The sequence below is a fragment of the Dendropsophus ebraccatus genome, chromosome 8, assembly GCF_027789765.1.
Source record: "Dendropsophus ebraccatus isolate aDenEbr1 chromosome 8, aDenEbr1.pat, whole genome shotgun sequence".
Lineage (NCBI taxonomy): Eukaryota > Metazoa > Chordata > Amphibia > Anura > Hylidae > Dendropsophus > Dendropsophus ebraccatus.
In genome coordinates this window covers 29,137,933-29,161,926 of record NC_091461.1, presented here as the reverse complement: position 1 = coordinate 29,161,926, position 23,994 = coordinate 29,137,933, and the positions used below count along the sequence as shown (strand labels likewise).

Genomic DNA, 23,994 nt, shown 5'->3' with positions numbered 1-23,994 from the left:
TTTACCTTTTTATAAAAGAATAAAGAAAAAAAGAAAAACTAAGGCCACGACCACACATTGTCTTTATTTGGCCATTCCATGAACAACGGCCATAGTTTTGAAATATGGAATGTTATTTGGGCCGTGAATGACCCTCTGAAAAAAATGGAAGTCAAATGGACAAAAAAAAAAAAAAAAGACTGGTTGTGGCCTAAAACTGTATTCATCCTCATTAAAACCAGAAGCATGACTGTTGTACACTTCTGCCATGTTATGACCACATGAAATATAATCCTACTGCTCAAAGCTTTAATAGTTCTTTAAGCAGAATAGAAAACATTTGTATTAAAATGATTAAAAAACAAAAAAAAAATATATAACAAATAAAATCATGGAAATACACAAGTCATGTAAACTAAATAGGAAACAGGACCTATGTTCATTGGCAAAGGGAAAAAAAAACACTTTACTTTCCTGTAAAATATCTCATATTTACATGTCAGGTTAACAAGAAGGTCAATTGAATTACTGAGTGAAACCCCTAGCTTCAGGGGCCCTGGACAGTAATCAGGAATTATTCATTGTAATGTAAATGGGACTACAAATGCAAGTGACACAGGAATGTACAGAATCGTGTATGGTGCTAATAATCCCATTAATGTCACAATAGCCTCGAGGAGAAAGAACGAAAGCAGACCGAGCACCATTTGCTGCATACAAGCAATGACTAAACGGCAAATTAAATATGGTTAAAAAAGGAATCTGGTGATGTACGTGCTTTACAGAGACATCGGCAGGTGGATGAAGTAACCCGACTGATAAAGACCTTGACAGGCAACAAAAAAAGTACTTCACCAAGAAGAAACAAGTTCTCAAAGTATTTGTTAATAAAAGATACTGACTTTGCTTTATGAATAATCTATACAAACACTTGAGAAGCCACTCAGCAATTCACAGGTGACTGCTGGAAATCTATGCTCTCCTGTAGACCATCATCATTCTCTTTGCTAAGTAAGTGTTGGTTTTGTTTGGTTCATGGGTCATCGTCACTTTCACCACTAAGCTGCATCTTATTTTCTCTACTCTAAGTGATAACTGTTATTACGCAAATTAAGCTTAAAGTGAATCTGTCACTAGGTTTATGCTGCCTTAAATAAGGGCAGCATAAACTAGTGACAAAAAAAATGAACAGATTGGTAAATTACTTATATCATTCTGTTCAGCTGTTCTCTTAATATGCAGGAGAATAGGATTTTTGCCACACCCCTCCCCCTGCCCTCCAGCTACTGATTGGCAGTTATTTATCCATGCTGTGTATAGACAGTCAACTGCCAATCAGCAGCTGGTGGGTGGAGTTTTCTGTTTCTTATGAATATCCAGGACCACTGGGCTCATGCTTATAATGGAGAGGACTACTTATTTTCAATGTTGGTCAGGAGGATCTCACTGAATCAGCTGCACAAAACAATGTAAGCGACACATCATTATGTTCAGTATTTTATACTACCCTGAGATAGGACAGTATAAACCTCCTGAAAGAGTATCCAGGGGGTTTCTCCAGTGGGGCAAGAGCCTATGCAGTACAGCCAAATGCCATCTTCATCCCCATCCTATGGTCTTCTGGCTAGTCCTGTGTTTTGAGACTCTTCAGTGAGGCTCCACGGGCTCCTCTTTTGCATATTCATGTTTCCCAGGGGGCAATGCACCTAGGACTTCACTGCATTGGGCGCTTTCACTAGCAGCCGGCAGTGTTGTTGTTGGCTGGTCTCCCTGAGTTCAGCAATCTGTTTCTCTTATAGCTACTACATAAAGCAGACATGGGCTGCACTTGCCTAGGCTATATCTGTACTGGGAACGCTCCCCTTGGCACTTTCATATTAGCAAAAAGGCTTCCATCTTGAACATGATGGAGTGTGCTTTGAAAGAAAGCCCTACCTAGCCACAAACTTATTTACACCCATTTTCGAGTTGACAGGTCCTCTTTAAGACGGGTATAAACAGTAAACGTCATTCCAATATATATTTGCTATACAACCTAAATAACCACCCCTGGTGAAAGGATTTGAGTTGGCTACTTGGGTCCTTAGTACTACAGGGCAAAAGTGCCATGAATGCAGCTAAAAGAATCTACAACAAAAATGTAAAAGAGAATATATATGCACAGAGAACACATCAATCATGGACGCCGGTCCACACAAAGACATGGGAAGGGAGCAGCTTAGTGGGCTACAAGCCAGCCAGCCCAGTGTAGACTTTTTACACATTTGCAAATTGGGGTCATGACCCTACTTTTGCCCTAAAACTAATAGATGCACCTTTATAGTGAAGTTTTCTACTCTAGAAGGTATACTTATTCTGCAAAGTGACTATGTAAGGAAAAAAAATCACTAAGCTTAAATATTTCCTACAAACGTTTAGGACATCTACTAACCGCTCACATTGCAGGAGCCTGTGTGGTCTATGGATGGCTCAGTGGGAAGCAGGCAATATAAGTTGTTCTTACACAGTGATTGACAGTCAGTCATTGATATGGTCACTGGCAGCGAGATGCTGCTATATTTCACTCACACCGCCTCCTCCTCTAATTCCCAACAACAAAAGAGACCTGACAAATACTCTGGTCTGTATTCATGCCAATCTGAATCTAGTCTTAAATGGGTGACCCAAGCACATTTGTGAATATCATTGTTTCTGCTGTATAAGTGGTTCCTCTTCCATTGAGCCACTACACAACAGAATGTAATAAAAACTTAAAACAAACCCTTCCTAATGTATCCAACGATGAAGTGGATGGTACAGACTGGTGAAAGACTAGGCATAAGTTCATATCTTATAAAGGTGATGGTACATCCAAGACATCCACCGGTGATCACTGGTTGGGGTCCAAGAAGCTGGACCCTTACCTATAATAACGTTATTGTATTTATGGCACTATATGTGTATCACCTGTAAAATACTAAGGATATCCTTAAAATATGACCCGCTGATGGGCCACAAGGACTAGAATTGAGAAGCACTGCCTTACAGGTTGAAAGTGGAGGGGAGGAAATGTAGGTTGAAGAGTGGAGGGGGTCTATTGGGGAAAGAGAAGGCTACAAACTCTGTCTGGAAGATACAACATGTTTATGCATTGTACAAACTATTACTTTCAAAGAGACCGGTGTAATACTTCAATCACCCTGTGGAGGCACTGCAGGGAAACACTTGATAATGTACCAGAAAACAGTAGAGGAACGTTTCCTTTCCCGCCACTCCCACACTGGGTGTGAGTAGACTGCTACCTGGGCTTGTAAAAACAACAGAATACACCTCACTGAGGTCTATTTGCAGAATATACAATACTATTAAAAGTTGTCATTAGAAATGTGTTGGTTATGATTCAGCAAGAAAGAATCCTAGGAATTGTTACTATCCAAAGTATTACCACTCCTTAAATGAAAGCTCAACAACGTGTCTTCCTAGAACACCCACACTTTTTTACGACATTGAAACAGTAAAAAGGCACGGTTGAGAGATCTGCGAGCTAAAAAGGGATTCTTCTTTTCAGTGACTAAACGACCACTAGGACGGCAATGAAGGATGATTTACAGTAAGCTAATTACTTACACGCCAGCATTGTCCGAAACGGCCATAAACAAGGTACAAAAGTATGAACCAGGAGAGCAAACACAGCTGTTGTAGAGGCGATTAGGAGAATAATGAGGCTCAGCTACAGGTACACTATCTGCTGAGGGTAGACACCAATTACCAAGGTGTAAAGACCCAGCAATTGATTAGGTGTGCAGGGCAACAGAGCAATGAAGTCATGTGTATTTGTAAGAGCTTCTGTGCGCGCAATGTTTAATGCTTTTTTTTCCTCTTAAAGAAAAAAAAAAAAAGAATTTTTTTTTCCAGATTACAGAAATGGTAGAAATTAGTACATCATAGTGGTGTCAGTGTTCAGAATTATATTATATCTGGAATGTTAAAGTTTACCTGTTATTTATTTCATCCTGCCCGTCATTAGGGCAGTCCAGACAGCTTCTCCCTGCCCCCCCCTGCCTAGACTATAGATGTGTGTCTGGATAAGGAAATAAAATCTATTACAGTGTGGCTGGAGGGGCGGGGAATAACCACAGGGAACCGCCCTAATGACTCTTTGTTTGGGCATCAAGAAAGTAATAAGGTTTAAGCGACTGTACCACCGGGCCCAGGCTGAAACACTGGAGGCGGGCCGACCCACCCCCAGTGGGAAAAACCCCCAGCCCCTCCATGACGTGACTCCATTAGAATCAATAGAACCCTATCATAGGGGGGTGGGGGTTTCCTTCCACTATGGGTGGGTCGGCCCGCCTCCAGTGCTTTAGCCTGGGCCTGGTGGTACAGTCACTTTAAAAGGTGTCCATACACACTAGATCAGGGGTGTCAAACTCAGACCCTCCAGCTGTTACAAAACTACAACTCCCATGATGCCTGGACAGCCAAAGCTTTAGAGCCTTGGCTGTCCAGGGATGATGGGAACTGTAGTTTTGTAACAGCTGGAGAGCTTGAGTTTGATACCTGTGCACAAGATAAATTTGAAGGGAAACGGACAGTACTTAAGCATATGCAATGTTACCAGTTACTTAACAAGATTTCTAGTTACCTTTTATTGCTGATCATTGTGAAAAAAGCCGTTAATTTACAGGGACACAGTGTGGGAAGTGTATGCCCGACACTGCTGGTGGCCCACCCTGCTCTATCTCCAGGCCGCCCCCATCTCCTCACTGAACGATTGACAGCAGAATCTTCATCATCTGCACAGGATTTCAATGCAGCCAAAGGTGAAAAATATTTTGAGGCGAAGTAGGGCAGCCAAGCAATCTTGTGGGCGATGTCGGGCATAGGAGCGGCCAAAGGTAGTCTTGTGGGTGCAACCATAGGGCGGCAAACTTGTGGGTGTGGGCAGGCACACGACAGCTGGCAGCAATCTTTTAGGCATAGGGCGGACGGCGGCGATCACTTGGGTGTGGGCATGCAGTCCTGCTCTGACCTGCAGGAGGAGCAGCTCGCCCAGAGCACCACTGCTCCCCCTACAGGTCAGAGTGCACATTTTTTTTATTTTTTAAATCGAATTTACAATTTTCCAAAAAGTTCAAATCAAGTCACAAATTCTAGGTGAATTACTCAAATTTGATTAATAACCCAGCTCTACTTTCAGCAATACATTGCGTCAACGTGTTGCCAGAATGAGAATTAGTCCTTCACCTGGTGCCACCGATTGAGTATGACTAGATTTAACTGTAATAACCAATACAGACTAAAATGCGTATGGCTGTGTCTGCTGTATGCCTGTTCATTTAAAAACGGACATAAAAACCTTTAACATTCAGCCTATTGAAAAAAAATGGTGTGGAAAAATGATTACACAAAAGCTCCATCAAGAGTCATCTTGGCTGAAAGTCGTCACTGATCTGGCTGCTCGGATCTATATAGAGCTAAACTGCTGCTTGTGCCATAGAACCAAGCTGCTATCCAATTCATACTTGGCAGTTTACTGTAGTTTCTCACCTGCATTTCTTGGCAGGAGAAAAATCTAAATAGAAAAAAAACTCACTCAAACTTTAAAAAAAAAAAAAAAAATAAAACTGCTAGAGTTTTATATTTATTCTAATGCCAGTAATTCCTCCAAGTTTCATCTTTGTGGCACAACAGTGCATGATAGAAGGGAAAAGAAGCTTGTAAAATATATAATTTAGATGGAAATAAGGAGCAATGAAAGAATCTAACATTCTTGTACATGATATTTAACAGGCACAAAGATTTAGTAAAATATTGCAAGGCTTACCTCTACCACTGATTTTAAATCCAGTCGAAAATTAAAATCTCCAAAGACGAAGTAGGGAACTTTCTCAAATCGATGATCTGTAATACTGAATGATGTGAGAATGTCAGTCATATCACAGTATTCTATTTTACGGAGTATAAGAAAAACACAGAAAAACATTTTCCAAACATGACTAAACATAAGCTTTACATAAACGTGAAGACATTTCTGCAATTGTTCCATTCACAAGGCGATCAGTGTCTCGTTTGCAGTAACTTCCGATGGCATGAGAAATCGCATGAATGATCGCTCATGCAGCCATGGAAACTGTATATAGGATACATGTATATATCTGTGATGTCACTTTCCAGGTCACAAGCAGCAGTCTATTCTTATAAGCTACTCTGCTTGTGTTACGGCATCTGGCTATCCGTTCGGCTGTATCTTCAGGCCCCGCCCCTTCAGCTTTTAATCATTCCGGAAGAGGTGGCGGCATGAAGTTCCAGCAATGGCCGGAGTACCGGAGAAGCAAATGCCAGATCACAAGCAGCGTGGCTGGTATATATAGACTGCTGCTTGTGATCTGGAAACTGACAGCAGATATATACATATTCCAGACCCCAATATTAACATATCTGTGCTGTCAGTTTCTCTTTAGCTTTCCCCTGTTTACACAGGGACACGTGCGGCTAATAAAGATACATTTTTAAGCACGGTGAAAAGATGCGATCAGCCAATATTCTTTGGCTTATCGCCTCTCTTTTACACTGGCCAGTTTTCGGCAGCAGGAGCATGTCTAGCGATGCTCCTGGCCGATAATCAGCCTGGGTAACAGCACCCTAAGATGGTCTCATGTTATGCGCACAGATCAAGAGGGAGTTTCTCTCCTCACTCATTGATAATATTGATCCCCATTAATCAAAATGTCTCTACAACATAAGGCATACTTCTATCCTTCATCACATTGGTAAAAAGTCTATTTTATCTGGTTAAACAGCATTCCAAATGGCAAATCTGACATCTATTGCAATTGGGCATGCGGGGGTTTAAGGGGCCAGGTCCCATGCAGGCAGCGGATCCGCCGAGTGTATGGGACCAAGTGAGCTTCACAGTACAGGATCCGCAGCTGATTTCGCTGCAAACTCGCAGCATAAAAATCAGCTGCGGATCCGGTAGGTGTGAACGTACCCTTAATAAGAAAATAAAATTTTAAAGTTAAACTGTAAAAGGAAATTCCATTTAGGAAAAACAGTCTCCTCTAGGTCCTGTGTTAATGAGGGTGTCCGCGCCATTGGAGGAGACCACAACAGGATCAATTTAACAAAAAAAAAAAATATATATATATACACACACACACACACACACACACACACACTCCTCATCAATTGCCCATTTTTAATTTTATTTTTTGAAGAACTATCTTTAAACCAACTTTTTTAAAGAACCATCCATGCCTAATATTTTACACTTTAGTTACCATGTTAGGCACCTTCACATCTCATAACAGATAAGGATGTGGTTGGACAAAAAACGGACACATGATGAGGGAAGATGACGGAATGCAGCGCTATATATACCGAAATATATCTCAACTTTAACTAGAATCAATGTCATATATACGTCAAAGGAGGTGTCAATACCGGTCACTGAACAACAGTACATTTCTCTACAAAAGTTCCAACCATTCCTGTTAGGTTCATACCACAATTCATAACACATTAACTTTAAACAAAGACATTTTGGCCTTTGCCAATTTCAGTAATTCATTTCGATTTTTGGCATTGCTCAAGGTCATTTACAGCTAACATAAAAATAATGAATGTTGGTGAAGTGGCAGAAAGGCGTGACGGATTGCTTTTTAAATAAATTGATTTTTCAAGGAAGGTATGTGCAGCTAATTTTTCCCCAAAGTCATTTTTTTAAATTGACACTTCTTGCCAAAGAACTGCTACTTACGGCTTGTTAACTAAATGGATATCACAAGTCAAAAATGATGGAGTCAAGGGAAAAAAAAATCCGGGCCAGAAACAAAAAGAAATCAGTTAATTAAAGCTCAATTACATTACTTTTACACATTTAGGGATTTCATAAAAATGATAAGTTTCACCTCGGTTATGAAGATCACATTGTGCCCTGAAGGCGCAGAGAGGCAGGCCCCAGTATTCCAGCTATGCATTGTAGGCTGTGCATGGTGGGAAATGTTCTTTCCCAAAGGCGGAAGGCCAAAGACACAGTACACTGTACAATTAGCTCGGTCTCACAGAAGTTTGTCAATTTGAGTTTGTTTCTCAGAAACTTTGTTCATTCAGTATGTTTTTTGTAATTGAAAAATCCATTGCAGATTCTGTTGCAGAAATCCAAGGAATACCCTACCACACATTTTAGCCTCTGATTGGGCTGCAGATTAATGCAACTGGGCTAGTCTGCGTGTAGGTCCCGGAGGCAATTTCTATGTCAAGGGGTGACCTGTATAACTGAAATACACCAAAATAAAAAAAAGGTGCAGATTCCAACATGTGACAGTATTAAAATAAAATATATATAGCCACTTACCAACCTAGAAGATTAAAAAAACACCCACACTTATCCATGCGCTGTGCCGCATATTGCATCTCATCTGTATTCAAGTGAATGCAGTACCAGACACAGCCCAAGAGTAGAGCTGTTCTTGGAAAGTAGCAGTCTCTTCTCATAATTGATAGGACCTTTAAGTTGTACCTTACAACCTTAATTTTTTTTTAAACATTTTGTACTGATCAACAGAAAGGGCAGAGAAGTGCATGGCTAAGCGCTTCTCTCCTTGCTCTCTGGAATCTGCATTAATCACTGGAATAGAGCTGGGAGGGACCACTCTTAGCGGACAGTTCTCCAGACTTTCTCTTGTGATCGATCTGGGTATAAATACTTTGATGCCAACAGATCCGATCTTTGGACAGGTCTGCAATAAAAAAAAATGTTTTTTTTTTGCCCAAGTAGGCATTTACCCAGGACTCCTGCTGCACAAACGTAGCTTTATGCCAACTATGCAATGCTGACATGGGTTGCACGCAGTCTAAAGTGGTGTCATGTGACCATTTAACAAGACCAAATTAGCCAACTTATATTTTATCACTCAATTTAAAGTGCAAATCTTACAACTAAATTAAAAAACAAAACAAAAAAAACAACAAAACACCACATTGTTTTTAACATCTAACCCTATCTATACAGGTCTGAAGTTTCTGCGCCCTAGGATTCCACCATTCTTCTACTTATAATAGAAGCTGGGTATGTAATGGCTACCTCGGCATTACCTATAGTTATTTGAGTTGTTACATTACACCCTGTGCAATGTAAGTGAGGACTTTATTCTAAATTCATATAATCTGGGATAAAGAGAATAGACATTTCAATACAATGTCATATTGCAATAAGCTAAAAAACTTATACCGGCAATGGTAATCCTCCATGCTTACCGTCATTTGCTCTACACCTAGACAGCTGCAGAACCAAGATCACACAGCAGCTGAAAGGTAAAGACTTTGAGCAGGAACGATAACCAAAATAAATACATAAAGCCATGATAAATTAAAATGGCTTCCTCTATTTTGCAGCTTTATGGCTGCGGCTAAGGATTTTATAAATGTTATCACATGAAGAAGTCATAAGTTGTCCCTGTGAGGGCATCCATTGGTAAATGGTACAAGGGATACATCATAACAATAAGCAGCAAGATAGCATGATTCATTCTACAAAGGGTGAGCAGGAGGTTAACTAGTAACAATGTTAGCTGTATATAAAAATATCACAATACATCATGGAAAGGCTCAAAAATGCAAATTTTCTAATGGCTCCTGAGAACCTGGATGTTTAAAAAGGGACAATTTCTTCAAAATGTGGCTCCCTTAAATGAACAAACGTAATAGAGAAAAAATAATGTTAGCACTTGAGTAGATTTAAAGGGAACCTGTCCTCTCCAAAATGTCACTAAGCGTATAGTAAGACAAAGGTATAACCTAGCATGTGCTACCTACTATAAGTCAGGTGGATGGTCATGTCTCAGGACGAATCATACAACTCCAAGCAAATGAACTGCCCTTGGCCTGAGAGCCAGGACTGCATGACTCCTGAGAAGGGACCACCCACATGACTATTCAGGCAGCAATTTCTACATAATTAAAAAAAAAAAAAAAAAAAAGAGCAAAGTATTTTAAACTTTTATTGGGGGGGGGGGGGGTTATATAAGGTTGTTTTTTTTAAAATACTTTGTAAAAAAAAAAAAAAAAAAAAGTAATAAAAAAAAAATACGTTTTTAACTTAAAGTGTCACTGTCGTGAATTTTTTTTTTGCAGAAATCAATAGTCCAGGCGATTTTAAGAAACTTTGTAATTGGGTTTATTATCCGAAAAATGCATTTTTATCATGAAAAAGCAGTTTGAAGCTCTCCCCCCTGTCTTCATTGTTCTCCTATGGAGAGAGCTAAAGAAAAGACCAAAACAGGACAACAAAGAGTTAATCTATGTGCTTACTGTGACCTTACAAATCTGGTATTGTTCTTGTTTCTGTTCATATATGAAAACAATAAAAATATGTTTTAAAAAAAAGAGTTAATCTACAAATCCCTCACGGGATATCTCCTGTGACAGTCACCAGTGACCTCCCTGAGCTCGGATTACAGCTGTCACCCAGCTCCGTGCCTGTAATCCTCTGTTATCTGCTTTCTGCTGCCGGCTAACTCCCTCCTTCCTCCTCCCCCCTCCCCTCTCCCTAGAACAGACAGGGGACGACTCCTGCAACAAGTCACAATTTTCAGATTTTTCAGAGTGGATGAAAAAGAGGAAGGAGGGGGGGACCTGGGAAAAGGCTTTTTACATGCAGATAATGGCAGATTTGGCTAATAAACCCAATTACAAAGTTTCTTAAAATCGCCTGGACTATTGATTTCTGCAAAAAAAAAAAAAAACGACAGTGACTCTTTAACCCTTTAAGGACATGGCCCATTTTCGTTTTTACGTTTTCGGTTTTTCCTCCTTGTGTTTAAAAGGTCATAGCACTTGCATTTTTCCACCTAGAAACCCACATGACCCCTTATTTTTTGCGTCATTAATTGTACTTTGCAATTACAGGCTGAATTTTTGCATAAAGTACACTGCGAAACCAGAAAAAAATTCGAAGTGTGGTGAAATTGAAAAAAAAAACGCATTTCTTTTATTTGGGGGAAATGTGTTTTTACGCCATTCACCCTGGGGTAAAACTGACTTGTTATGCATGTTCCTCAAGTCGTTACGATTAAAACGATATATAACATGTATAACTTATATTGTATCTGATGGCCTGTAAAAAATTCAAACCGTTGTTAACCAATATACGTTCCTTAAAATCGCTCCATTCCCAGGCTTATAACGCTTTTATCCTTTAGTCTATGGGGCTGTGCGAGGTGTCATTTTTTGCGCCATGATGTGATCTTTCTATCGGTACCTTGATTGCCCATATACGTCTTTTTGATCGCTTTTTATTACATTTTTTCTGGATTTGATGCGACCAAAAATGCGCAATTTTGCACTTTGGGATTTTTTTGCGCTGACGCCGTTTACCGTACGAGATCAGGAATGTGATTAATTAATAGTTCGGGCGATTACGCACGCGGCGATAGCAAACATGTTTATTTATTTATTTATTTGTTTACTTTTATTTAAAACCTGGGAAAAGGGGGGTGATTCAGACTTTTATTAGGGGAGGGGGCTTTTTACTATTAACAACACTTTTTTTTTTTTTTTACACATATACTAGAAGCCCCCCTGGGGGACTTCTAGTATATACACTGTGATCTCTCATTGAGATCTCTGCAGCATAGATATGCTGCAGAGATCCATGAGATCGGCACTCGTTTGCTTTCGGCTGCTGCAGCCGAATACAAACGAGTGCCGAGCCGAGGACGGCGCCATCTTGGACGCGTCCCCGGCCGGCATCAGTAACGGAGATCGCTCCTCCGGGACAAGGTCCCGGAGGAGCGATCTCCCCCACTAGACACCAGGGAAACGTTGCCTCCGGTAATCGGAGGCAGCTGTCAACTTTGACAGCTGCCTCCGATTAGCTAATTAGCGGGCACGGCGATCAGACCGTGCCCGCTAATAGCGGCGGTCCCGGGCTACACGCGGCACCCGGGATCGCGGCACTTCAAAGCGGGGCCGCCGCGCGGCCCCGCTTTGAAGTGCAAGTGAGGACATAGGACGTACCGGTACGTCCTATGTCCTTAAGAGGTTAAAACATGCAATCAATTGCATGTACTGGTCTGCACATGTACTGGCATAGCAAAGCATAGATTCAGCGATCTGTACGTAGAGCCTGCATGACATACCCCTGCCAGACGGTACAAGCGATCGGGACCCCTGCAGCATGGCTGTGAGGGTCCTGATCAGTGACAGGAGCTTGTCTTGTCACTGACTACCTTAAACACACTGATTGCTGTGCATCGCAGTGTTAAAGGGGTTAATGACAGGCAGCCACGGGATCGCAGCTGTCTTTCATTATCCTCAGCTCTCCAGACACGGATATGTGCAGGGCCGCCCTCACTGCAGTGGTCCCGCACATATTTACAACCTCTCAGTCAGGAACGTATATATACATTCCTACTGCACGGGGTATGAGCAGTATATACACAGATAAATGACGTGAAGGGGTTGATATGTGGCTTTTTTTAGTCTCCCAAATTCATTATTTATATTATAAAATAATCCTTAAATCTTGCAGTTCTCTTTCTGGCCAGTAGTCCTAAAACTAAGCAGAGACTTGCTGTTCTGTCTGGGCTGCTGGAAAGTGATCTATACAGTGAAAGGTGATACCAGTAAATAGCAAAGACGACAACAGTAGCTCAGTCTCATCCACTCAGTGCAATGAGGCCACATTGCATACTTACAAACCTGTCCCATACAAAATATGGCCTAGATCTATTTACTGTGTCATGTCCAGAAGGCTAGTCTTAAAGTGTCACTGTTTGTAAAATCTTTTGGCATGTCAGACATGAAAAGTGAAAAGTTTTGATCGGTCAAGGTCTGAGTGCTCAGACCTGAACCGATCGGGAGAACAAAGGTGGGAGACCACCACACCAAGCATGATCCTCTCCCAGCTCTAGGTTACGTTATTGCCTATGTAAGTCTTTAGGCCCTATTACACAAAGCGATTATCGGCCGTATTCAGCCAATAATCGCTTTGTTTAATAGAAGACAATAATCAGCTGACATGCATGATGTCGGCTGATCGTTGTCTTTCAACAGGCTGAAACACAAACGATCAGCCTAGCAATGATCTGCTGCCGTCGCTCCGTGCAATAGGATGGCTATGGGCTGCTCAGACGATCTGACAATTGCCTGGGCAGCCCCCCCATCCCGCTCGCTGTCAGTGCGTGTAATAGCGCAGGCAGAGAGCGGGGTACAAGCAGCAAGCAAGAGCTGACCTGGCGCTTGCTCTTTTTAATGGGAACCTGTCACCGAAGAATAGAGGGAAGAGCCCGCCGGAACCCCCGGTGGAGCGCGGACACTTACCTCATGCTGCAAGTCCTGCCGCGAAGAAATCGCCGCCCAGTCTGCGCGCGTTATATAAATGAGAAGAGATGAGTCCAACACCCTTAGGAAATCACTGGAGCAGTGGTTTCCTATGGACGTCGGACTTTTCTCTACTCATTTACACATCGCGCGCAGTCAGGCGGAGATTTCGGCTCCTGGAGCTGGACTTGCAGGATGAGGTAAGTATCCGGGGCGTCGGGCGGGCTCTTCCCTCTGTTCTCCTGTGACAGGTTCCCTTTAAATCGGGCCTTTAGGAGCCCGACTGATACCATGTGACAGAGCTGGAAGATGGTCGCCATGTCCATCACCTATTGTAATTGGTGGATCCTGTGTTATCTATATAGAGAGTGACACATTTTACTGTAACCCTGCCAAAGACTATAATGCTGAGAAACTAGGATTTGTGGCCAGAATTCTATATAAATTGTCAAACTTATCAAAAATAAATCGAAGCGTTTCTTATAAATATTTCTATAGGTATACTGCATTTCACTAACTTTAACGATACATGCAACTTGGTGTTCCTTATAAAGACAATAAGTTAAACAAAAGACAATAAAGATTTAAATCATGCTAAAAAACGGAGAAAATAATTAATATAACTTAAATAAAGCCGGCTTAATTTTCTTTTTCACAGCCCTCATCCGCAACCACTATTTCACGGCCCCAGTTTTATTTCAGTAAAGGAGAACAAAACTTTGGCAATAACATGCATCAAGAAGGGATGACAGCTTTCTCCAGATATGCATGGAGCTGGAAAAAAAAAAAAAAAACCCTCAGACAAATGCAACCAATTTAAAGTGGGAGGCGGCGGAGCATAAGTCAATGTGACAAGGGGCACACTGATTTAGCTAAACCATTTCTCAGGGTACTTTGTAAGGAGGATCATCTGTATTATTCCTCTAATAGCCATGCCTAATGCAATAGCCTGGAGGGTTTTGTCCCAGACCAAGGTATCAGCTGCAGGTCAGAAGGTAACATTCTGTTTACACGATTATTTCCTAAAGCACTTATCAGGCATTCGGTGTGAAAGTTGACTTTACTGTTTTTGAGGAGGCCCAAAGAATTGAAGGAATGAGAAAAATTAGCCACACTGAAGTAGAGCTGAATGGCAGAGGTGGGAGGTCTGAATAAGCCCCTCTGTGGTTCTCAGCAGGGTACCTTATTAGTCGCGTCATTGCAGTTCATTCAAGCAAACCACAACAGTGTCACCAACATTCCCACACAAAGACAAAGTTCTTCACACAGTCTATAAACATGCTTCCTCCGGCCAATTCATTCTGCCTTGACACCAATAAAAGAGTCTGCAGTTTTGTTTTGTTTTTTTTAATAAAAAGTGCTGAGGGTGTCTGCAGAAATAATGTTCATTTCCTGGGAAGTTCAATATTTGGGAATATTGCATAATAAGAAAGTTTTATTACCTAATAAGTATCAGGTAGGTAAGTAATGTGGATAGTCAGCTATATTCTGTGGATAGGGTAAGAACTGTTTTTACGAGGTCATCCAAAATTCGAAAAACACTAATACTTTGTTTTGTAAGAAACAGCACCACATCTGTCGTCAGGTTGTGTGTGGTATTACAATTCGGCTCTATTCACTTTTGTGGAACTGAGCTGTAATACCACACACAAGCAGAGGCCAACAGCGGCGCCATTTCTAGAATAAAGAAGCTATCCTTTTTTTAAAGGTTCCCATACACTTTATACTTCTGATTGGTGTACCTACCGCTCAGCCATCAGTATACCATGTTTGAGGGTTACCTAGAGGGGGGTGGGCCGAAAATACTTCCCAACCAGTTTGTTTTAGAGAAGGTAAGCCGTAGCCAGAGCAGTCTGGCTGCAGCTTAACCCACTCCTCCGCATACACAGGAATGCTCCTGTGTACAGGGAAGATGGGGAGAGAACTGCTAGCCGAGTGATCGCACAGCTGTCAGTTACTGAAGGTGTATGGCCACCTTAAAGGGGTTATCCAGGATTCAAGAAAACATGACATTTTACCCAAAAACAGTGCCACGCCTATCCTTAGTTCTGTCTGTGTAGTATTACAACTCTGCTCCATTCCCTTAAATGGAACTGAGCTGCAATACCACACACAAAATGACGACAAGAGTGGCGCTCTTTCTGGAAGAAAGCAGATGTTTTTTTGACTCCTGGATTACCCCCTTTAAGGTTGCCTAGAGGTCTGCCATTCGGTCCACAGATAAGCAGTGCCAGATTTGTGACAATTACCCACTATCCCAGCCTGCATCAATGGAAAGACAAAGAATATAGTCAAATGTAGAAATGTCCACAACTTTTCCTTTCCACATAATGAGGCATGTAGAAATATTCTCTCATAACCCCAAAGAAATAGAAATGATTTTTGCATTTACTTCTGCAGCAAAGCTGCGGTGTCTGAACACGTCCTATGGGTGCAGAACGGCGACAATCAATTACAGGTCATCTTGAACCATTTAAATGGATTGGTTTTATAGTGTATTTTTATGGCGTTGTGGTTGTATTAAAGCTTAATATGTATAGTGTACAAACACTATACAAATCCCCCTATATAAATTGTGAATTGTAGACAAAAAGTTCACCATAATGCAAATATTTTCCAAAGAGATGAACATGGTTAACCCCCAAAATAACACTCACCAGTATATAGGAGGTAGATAGGATTAAAAATCTAGTAATATTCAATTTTTCTGCCATTCACTTTAGGGACCACCACTACCAATCGGCTTAATTTCTTAACCTTTTGATCTAGAAAGGACCCATTTAAATATGAATCTTGTGAAAGTAGCCGGGAAGACTTCTGTCAGTTCTGCGAGACGCAGAGAGGACCCTGTATAGCTACGGGACAATAGACAACTTTGCATAGCAGCTAGGTGCAAGGGAATTGTGCGGTACCCCACTGTCCACAATTACAACAAAGAGGACTTTCTCTGGCTTGTAGTATTGTCAAGAGAAGGTCAGCTAAAGGTGACTGGACAAAGCCCCCATCTAATGGGATCTGGGGGAAGTCTTCCAGTTACCTTCTCAATCCCACCCCAATGGTAAAAAGCTGCATTACATATAGCAGAAGTTTTACTAGTGTTGTAGGGACTAGTGCTGGTTATCCTCGACTTTTCCCCTTAAAACAAAATTATGCAGCTAAGTGTCCTTTTCCACGGGCAGATTATCGGCAACGATCATTGCTCATATCCGACCCCTGTTAAAGTGTCAGCGACCAGCCAGTGGGAACACACGCACTCATCGGCTGATGGCATTATTTGTGCAAGTCTATAAATCAATGTTTATCCCCTGCACATCTCCCGGTTTACAGATGTTTGGCCGATAGCAGTACATTTAAAGGGCCGCACAAACCTTACAGAAATTGTGTGTGTGGCCTGGCTACTCAACTAGTTGTGCCATGTAAAGGCACTGCAAACAAGCACTGATCTCGCTGATCGGCGCTCGTTTGCAGCTGTGGATGGCCGAAGGTAGTTTAAATGTAGGGGTACTATTACAAGGCCCGATAATAACTAAACTAGTGCCTATTACACAGGGCCTATTACACGGGCCGATAATAGTTCAACAAGGGCTGCATGGACATTGTTACCGATGTCCTTGCAGCCCTTGCTTAAACTGCATACATTACCTGTCTCCCCGGTTCCGCGCTACATCTGTAGAGCAGCCTCTCAGCTGACAGGCTGCTATGAAGCTGCAGCGCGCGGGAACCGGGGAGAAGCGGACCACCAGGGGAGCCCTGGACCGTGGATGGGTAATGTATACACTTTACAGGGCTCCTCTTGCACTCTGCTTCTCACCGGGTCCCGCTTGCTGCAGGTCCAGAGCAGCCTGTCTCAGCTGGGGCCAGTCACCGGCCACGGCGGTCCCGGCCTGTCAGCTGAGACAGGCCGCTCTGAAGCTGGAGCGCATGAGACTCGGTGGGTAGCAGAGCGCAAGAGGAGCCCTGCAGCATGGATAGTTAATGTTACATGTTAACTATTACACGTAGTGATGCGCGGTTGGCACCCGACAAATATAGGTCCAAACCTATATCAACTATCAGCCGATGTTGCATCGTCTGGTACTCCAGAACTTTAATAATCTGTATAACTTTCTGATACCAATTGTAAAGGTTAAATCTATTTAAGTGTTCAGTCTTCCAGTACTTATCAGGTCCTGTAGGAAGTGGTGGATTCTTTCCAGTCTGACACAGTGCTCTCTGCTGCCACCTCTGTCCATGTCAGGAACTGTCCAGAGCAGCAGCAAATCCACATAGTGGCAGAGGTGGCAGCAGAGAACACTGTCAGGCTGGAAAGAATCACGCCACTTCCTACAGCAGCTGATAAGTATTGGAAAACAGGAGGTTTTTTTTTTTGTTTTTTTTTTATAGAATTTACAAATCTGTATGGCTTTCTGGTACCAGCTGATTTGAATTTTGTTTTTATTTTTTGCTTTTAACATTACATATATAGCATGTGACAATTTTTTTCACTTTTAAACATAACACGAATTGACAAAGGCTATGTTCACACATGCTATGTAACTGGTAATTTTAAGGTTTTCTCCAACAGTTGCTGTAAACATGTAACATGACAATGCACCTTAGGCTTTATTCATCAGCCAAAAATCGTGGATAGAACCTGCAGAAAAAAAAGTCTAATGTACAAAAACTACCCCTTTCTTACATACACACACACTACCGTTCAAAAGTTTGGGGTCACATTGAAATGTCCTTATTTTTGAAGGAAAAGCACTGTACTTTTCAATGAAGATAACTTTAAACTACGCCTATACGCCTAACTTTAAACAAATACACTCTATACATTGCTAATGTGGTAACTGACTATTCTAGCTGCAAATTTCTGGTTTTTGGTGCAATATCTACATAGGTGTATAGAGGCCCATTTCCAGCAACTATCACTCCAGTGTTCTAATGGTACAATGTGTTTGCTCATTGGCTCAGAAGGCTAATTGATGATTAGAAAACCCTTGTGCAATCATGTTCACACATCTGAAAACAGTCTAGCTCGTTACAGAAGCTACAAAACTGACCTTCCTTTGAGCAGATTGTGTTTCTGGAGCATCACATTTGTGGGGTCAAACGCTCAAAATGGCCAGAAAAAGAGAACTTTCATCTGAAACTTGACAGTCTATTCTTGTTCTTAGAAATGAAGGCTATTCCATGCAAGAAATTGCTAAGAAATTGAAGATTTCCTACAACGGTGTGTACTACTCCCTTCAGAGGACAGCACAAACAGGCTCTAACCAGAGTAGAAAAAGAAGTGGGAGGCCGCGTTGCACAACTAAGCAAGAAGATAAGCACATTAGAGTCTCTAGTTTGAGAAACAGACGCCTCACAGGTCCCCAACTGGCATCTTCATTAAATAGTACCCGCAAAACACCAGTGTCAACATTTACAGTAAAGAGGCAGCTGCGGGATTTTGGGCTTCAGGGCAGAGTGGCAAAGAAAAAGCCATATCTGAGACTGGCCAATAAAAGAAAAATATTAAGATGGACAAAAGAACACAGACATTGGACAGAGGAAGACTGGAAAAAAGTGTTGTGAACGGATGAATCCAAGTTTGAGGTGTTTGGATCACAAAGAAGAACGTTTGTGAGACGCAGAAGAAATGAAAAGATGCTGGAAGAATGCCTGACGCCATCTGTTAAGCATGGTGGAGGTAATGTGATGGTCTGGGGTTGGTGCTGGTAAGGTGGGAGATTTGTACAGGGTAAAAGGGATTCTGAATAAGGAAGGCTATCCCTGAATTTTGCACCGCCATGCCATACCCAGTGGACAGCGCTTGATTGGAGCCAATTTCATCCTACAACAGGACAATGACCCTAAACACACCTCCAAATTGTGCAAGAACTATTTACAGCAGAAGCAGCAGCTGGTATTCTATCGGTAATGGAGTGGCCAGCGCAGTCACCAGATCTGTACCCCATTGAGCTGTTGTGGGAGCAGCTTGACCGTATGGTACGCCAGAAGTGCCCATCCAACCAATCCAACTTGTGGGAGCTGCTTCTAGAAGCGTGGGGTGCAATTTCTCCAGCTTACCTCAACAGATTAATAGCTAGAATGCCAAAGGTGTGCAATGCTGTAATTGCTGCAAAAGGAGGATTCTTTGACGAAAGAAAAGTTTGATGTAAAAACAATGTTATTTCAAATACCAATCATTATTTCTAACTTTGTCAATGTCTTGACTATTTTTTATTCATTTCACAACCTATGGTGGTGAAGAAGTGTGACTTTTCATGGAAAACACAAAATTGTTTGGGTGACCCAAAACTTTTGAACGGTAGAGTATATATAAAATTATAGATATTTTTTAAATATATATATATATATATAAAAATTAATAATAATTAATAATTATCTTGCAGCATAAGGAGATCAGGAATCAAATCTAACAGATAAAACATGTCTGTAAGAGAACATAAGTAGGTTTGAAAAAAAAAAAAAATAATGTAAAAACCAAAACAACCCTGCCCCCCCCCCCCCCAATTCCTAATAATAAATATACAAGTACAAAAAACATGCAGAACCACCAGTGAACTGCACTAAAACTTCTTATACCATAGTAAAATGTAGGTTTTATGGGGACTCCTAGTGGAAAAACTGTAGATATACACATTGAATTGAAACATTTATTTTTTTTAAGCATTCCTTCTACCAAGTCTGTGTGGTCAGTCACCGCTGAGAGGTCCCATGCACCTTCTAGGAATAATCTCTCTTTCTAGACCTGAAATGTGCTTGAAAAAACAAGAATAAAATCACATCCAGTGTTTGGATTCTTTTGTATTAGGTTTTTTTTAAACACAAAATGACAGCTTGCAGTTTTCCGGCCTTATTGTTTCTTATGCATCTGAGGCCATTTTTTCTCCAGATACTATATACCTTAGATACAAAATCAAGCCAAACCATTAAGCATTTGCTAAATTTGGGACTCGCCATTCATATGTTCACCTTCAAATACAAAACTAAAGTGTGCAGAGAGGGTCACGCCGGGAAATTCCATTGTGTGCACAGACAGACAAAATGCAATATTTCTCCTTTACATAGAGCAAAAGGGGATTTTTAACGGGCGGAATTCTGCGCACTTTTTGCTGCAAAATTCCACGAGAATTTTTCAGTGTGTACATACCCTTATCCAGGAAGTGAAGCCTTGATGCAGTAGTAAGTGCAGGGAAAAAAAGCACTTTATAAGCATTTCCCATAATAAGTGTATATTGGGGATTTGTATTGCTTTTGGGGGGCAATACAATACTTCAATAAAAATTATGCCGGATTTCTCCTTTAAATGACAGCCAATGTTTTCAATCCACTCCTGGTTTTGGTTGCAAAATACTGGCCAAAAATACTGTGTGGGAAACTGGGAATAAAGCCATTCAGTGGGGGATTAGGGCTGGTGAGTAAAAAAGTGTTTTTCTATTTTCAGTGCAGCCCATCCTCTTAAATAGGTCAAGATTTACCAGGAAAGTTACAAGGAATTTATTCTGTTTATCGACAAAAAAAATAAATAAAAATTAACGTGCAAATATGATATCATTGGGCGTATGAGAGTGTGTCTCAGAAGAGTGTCTTATCACACAAATACTCCTGGGGGTCTTGATATAAAAGCTTATGACTATTAATAATAAGCCACCGGTCAGAATGGATGAGGATGTTAAACACTGGATGTGTTGTCACACCAGGGCCGTAATTAATTTTCTACATTACAGCATTTGCCAGACGCTTTGGATTAAGATGCAACGTCCATTTTTAATTTCAATAGAACCATTTGGAAGACAAAATGTTGTATTTTGTTAAATTAATGACCTTGTCAGTAGCTATTTAAGATGAAAAGCAAAAAAAATGCATCCATTTAATAAACTTAATCTAAGCTACGAAAGTCATAGATTCAAATATTCCCTTACAGGGAAGAAGAGATACATCATTGTTGAGTGATCATTACCTATAAAGCAGCTGAGATTTTTAATACTCAGACTAGGAAGTATCAGCCAAATGTATCAGTGTATTTATACATAAAAGTTTAGAAATTGCATCATATACATAAGAGAATACGTTAAATACTTTAAAATTAGCTGGTATGTGGAAAAAAAAGAAAAAACAAATGTTTGATAACGTTAAAGTGTCATTATGTAGGTAACGTTAAGTTTTGAAAGACTGGAGACTTTTAAATAGAAGTAATACTTATCAGCTGCTGCATGTCCTGCAGGAAGTAGTGTACGCTTTTCACTGACTCCCTGCTGCCACCTCTGTCCCTTACTCTCAGCAATGATTCCCGCTGTCTTAAACCTCCGTGGAGAGGGTGGAAAAAGCGGGAAAACCGCCTGGAAAACTGGGATACAGCCTATGGCTGTATCCCGGTTTTCTAGGCGGCCCTCCCGTTGTATCCACCCTCTGCACGGAGGTTTAAGACAGCGGGAATCATTGCCGAGAGTAAGGGATCATACGAACCCGAACCTCGGCAGGTTCGGACCATCCCTAGTTTTAATGTTCTTACTGATGGTTGGTATTATTGCTTCAAAGCACTTGATGCATATAGGGATGCAGCCCTAGTGTCCTGGAAAACATTGTAACATACAGGCTGTATCCAGGGCTCCCTAGGGCTGCATCCAAATTCTGCGGCCGCGGGGAGTCAAATAGGGGTTCAGAGAATGTTGCCAAACCTGAACAGTTCGGCTTCTCCGCCAAACACTACTGGTGAGTAACAAACTGCAGTCTGATCATCCTCTCACTACATATTATACAGGATGGGAATATATGCACATGCATACTGTAGGATAAACCTTTTTTTGGAGACTTGTGGGAGGAGACAATTATACAGACAAAGTACATAGAGAAAGTTGAAGGTAAATAAATTGAAAATAGAGATAAGTAAAATTATAGTAATAACGAAGCCAAGTGCTTCATTATCTCGGTAATTAGCTCATCAGTCTGCTGCTTTTTAACTCAGTGCCGCTCCTCCCTGGGTGCTGGGAAAAGCTGGATCAAGTCCTGGGAAACTAGGAGAAAATTCCCAGGACTGTATCCAGCTTTTCCCAGCATCCAGGAAGGAGTGGCACAGAGTCAGAAGGCAGCAAGCTGATGAGCAGATTGGTAATACATTTGCTAATCTGTAATTAAAAACTCAAAAAAAGTCCAGGCTCGCTCCGGTTTCCAGCCTTTTCTAGGTCTGAGTAGGCAGGGGTGGATTAGCTTTACCATAGGCCCCGGGCTGCTGACACCCCCCCACCCCCCACCCCACCGTAACTATGGCAGCACTAGCATGGTGTTCATAGTACAGGATAGATAACGTTGTTATGTCCTGATTTGTGTAAAATTGCTGTAAAAAAGCTGCAATTTTTTGCAAATCATGGCAGAACTGTATACAGGAGACAGTACACCACTGAAATTGTAAGTCTTTTTTGGTGGCCATAGGCCCCCCAGGAGCTCAGGGCCCTAGGCTACTGCCTGAAAAGGACCTATTATAATCCGCTACTGTGAGTAGGGGAGGAGGTGGGTAAACATAACATGTGCTGGGGTCCGCTGTCATCTGCTCCGGTTCCCGGCTGCTTCTCACCTTGGCCGCTGACTGGCTAAGCGTGCCAGACATGTCACATGACGAGAAGCAGCCGGGGCAGAGAACCAGAGCGGATAGCAGAGAACCAGAGCGGATGACAGCGGACCCCAGCACATGTTATGTTTACCTATCTCCTCCCCAGCTGTTTTGAGGGAAGAAAAAAAAAAAAGTCAGAGCTCAGATATTTCCTTAAGGGTATAAACCCACACACCGTATATGCAGCAGATATGCAACAAATACGCAGCAGATTTGTTGGTACAGATTTGATGCTGTGTTCAGTTATTTAGATCTAATCTGCTGCGATTTTGCTGCGAGTTTGCTGCGTATCGCAGCAGTAAATACGCTGCATATACGGTGTGTGGGTTTATACCCTAAGGGTGCGTTCACACGTACAGGATCTACAGCAGATTTGATAGCCCAGAGTTACTTTGCATTGAATCTGCAACTTCAAATCTGCTGCAGATCCTGTATGTGTGAATGCACCCTTAAGGACCAAAGTACAGTGACTGGCTAAGATATGAATTACATACAGGAGGTAGAAAGTATATGAAACCAGAGAACCTGGTATGAAAGTCTGTGTTTTCACTCAAATTCCTTTCTTCACAACTCATCTAAATCCCAAACTTCAAAAAAAGTGAAATGAAAAATTCTGTTTACAAACATATTAAAATTCCATTAGTAACCTGGTACTGCTCTCTCCTCTAAGTATACACATGTATGTACTATATATCCTCTTACGGCAGTCAAAAAACAAAACCAAAAACAAATGACTAGTGTTGGACATTCAGTGACCCCTAAAATTTGCTTCAACTACTGTCAGTTCTAGGCCAAAAAGACAGAGCACCCCCTTAAAAATAAGAATGATTTATATCCCCTTGCCACGAGAAAACATTCGAGCCCTTCTGCCGGCATAGAAAGAGTTAAGCTGAAAAACAAGGAGGAAATATCTGCTGAGCAATCACATTTACTCATTATATTGCTGTTTGATGAATGCGGGGATTTTTCAAGACCATTTGTTTGCAAGAAAGAAAAAAAAAAAGGCACATTACTCTTGTGTTCGGCATTTCTCAACTGAGAGCATTATTGTAAATGAAACCTGGCTGTAAGCGTTTTACATTAATACAAATTAACAGCTGACTGATCTGTCC

The 23,994-nt window shown here is 41.4% G+C and overlaps 1 protein-coding gene across 2 annotated transcripts in view; it reads right to left on the bottom strand.

Moving 5' to 3' along the window:
- INPP5A (inositol polyphosphate-5-phosphatase A) overlaps positions 1–23,994 on the bottom strand; it is a 265,474-nt gene that overhangs the window by 69,712 nt on the left and 171,768 nt on the right. For both annotated transcript variants that reach the window (XM_069980070.1, XM_069980069.1), the window contains exon 9: positions 5,786–5,870. In XM_069980070.1, coding sequence (XP_069836171.1) covers positions 5,786–5,870 — 85 coding nt within the window. The remainder of the gene's footprint in view (positions 1–5,785; positions 5,871–23,994) is intronic.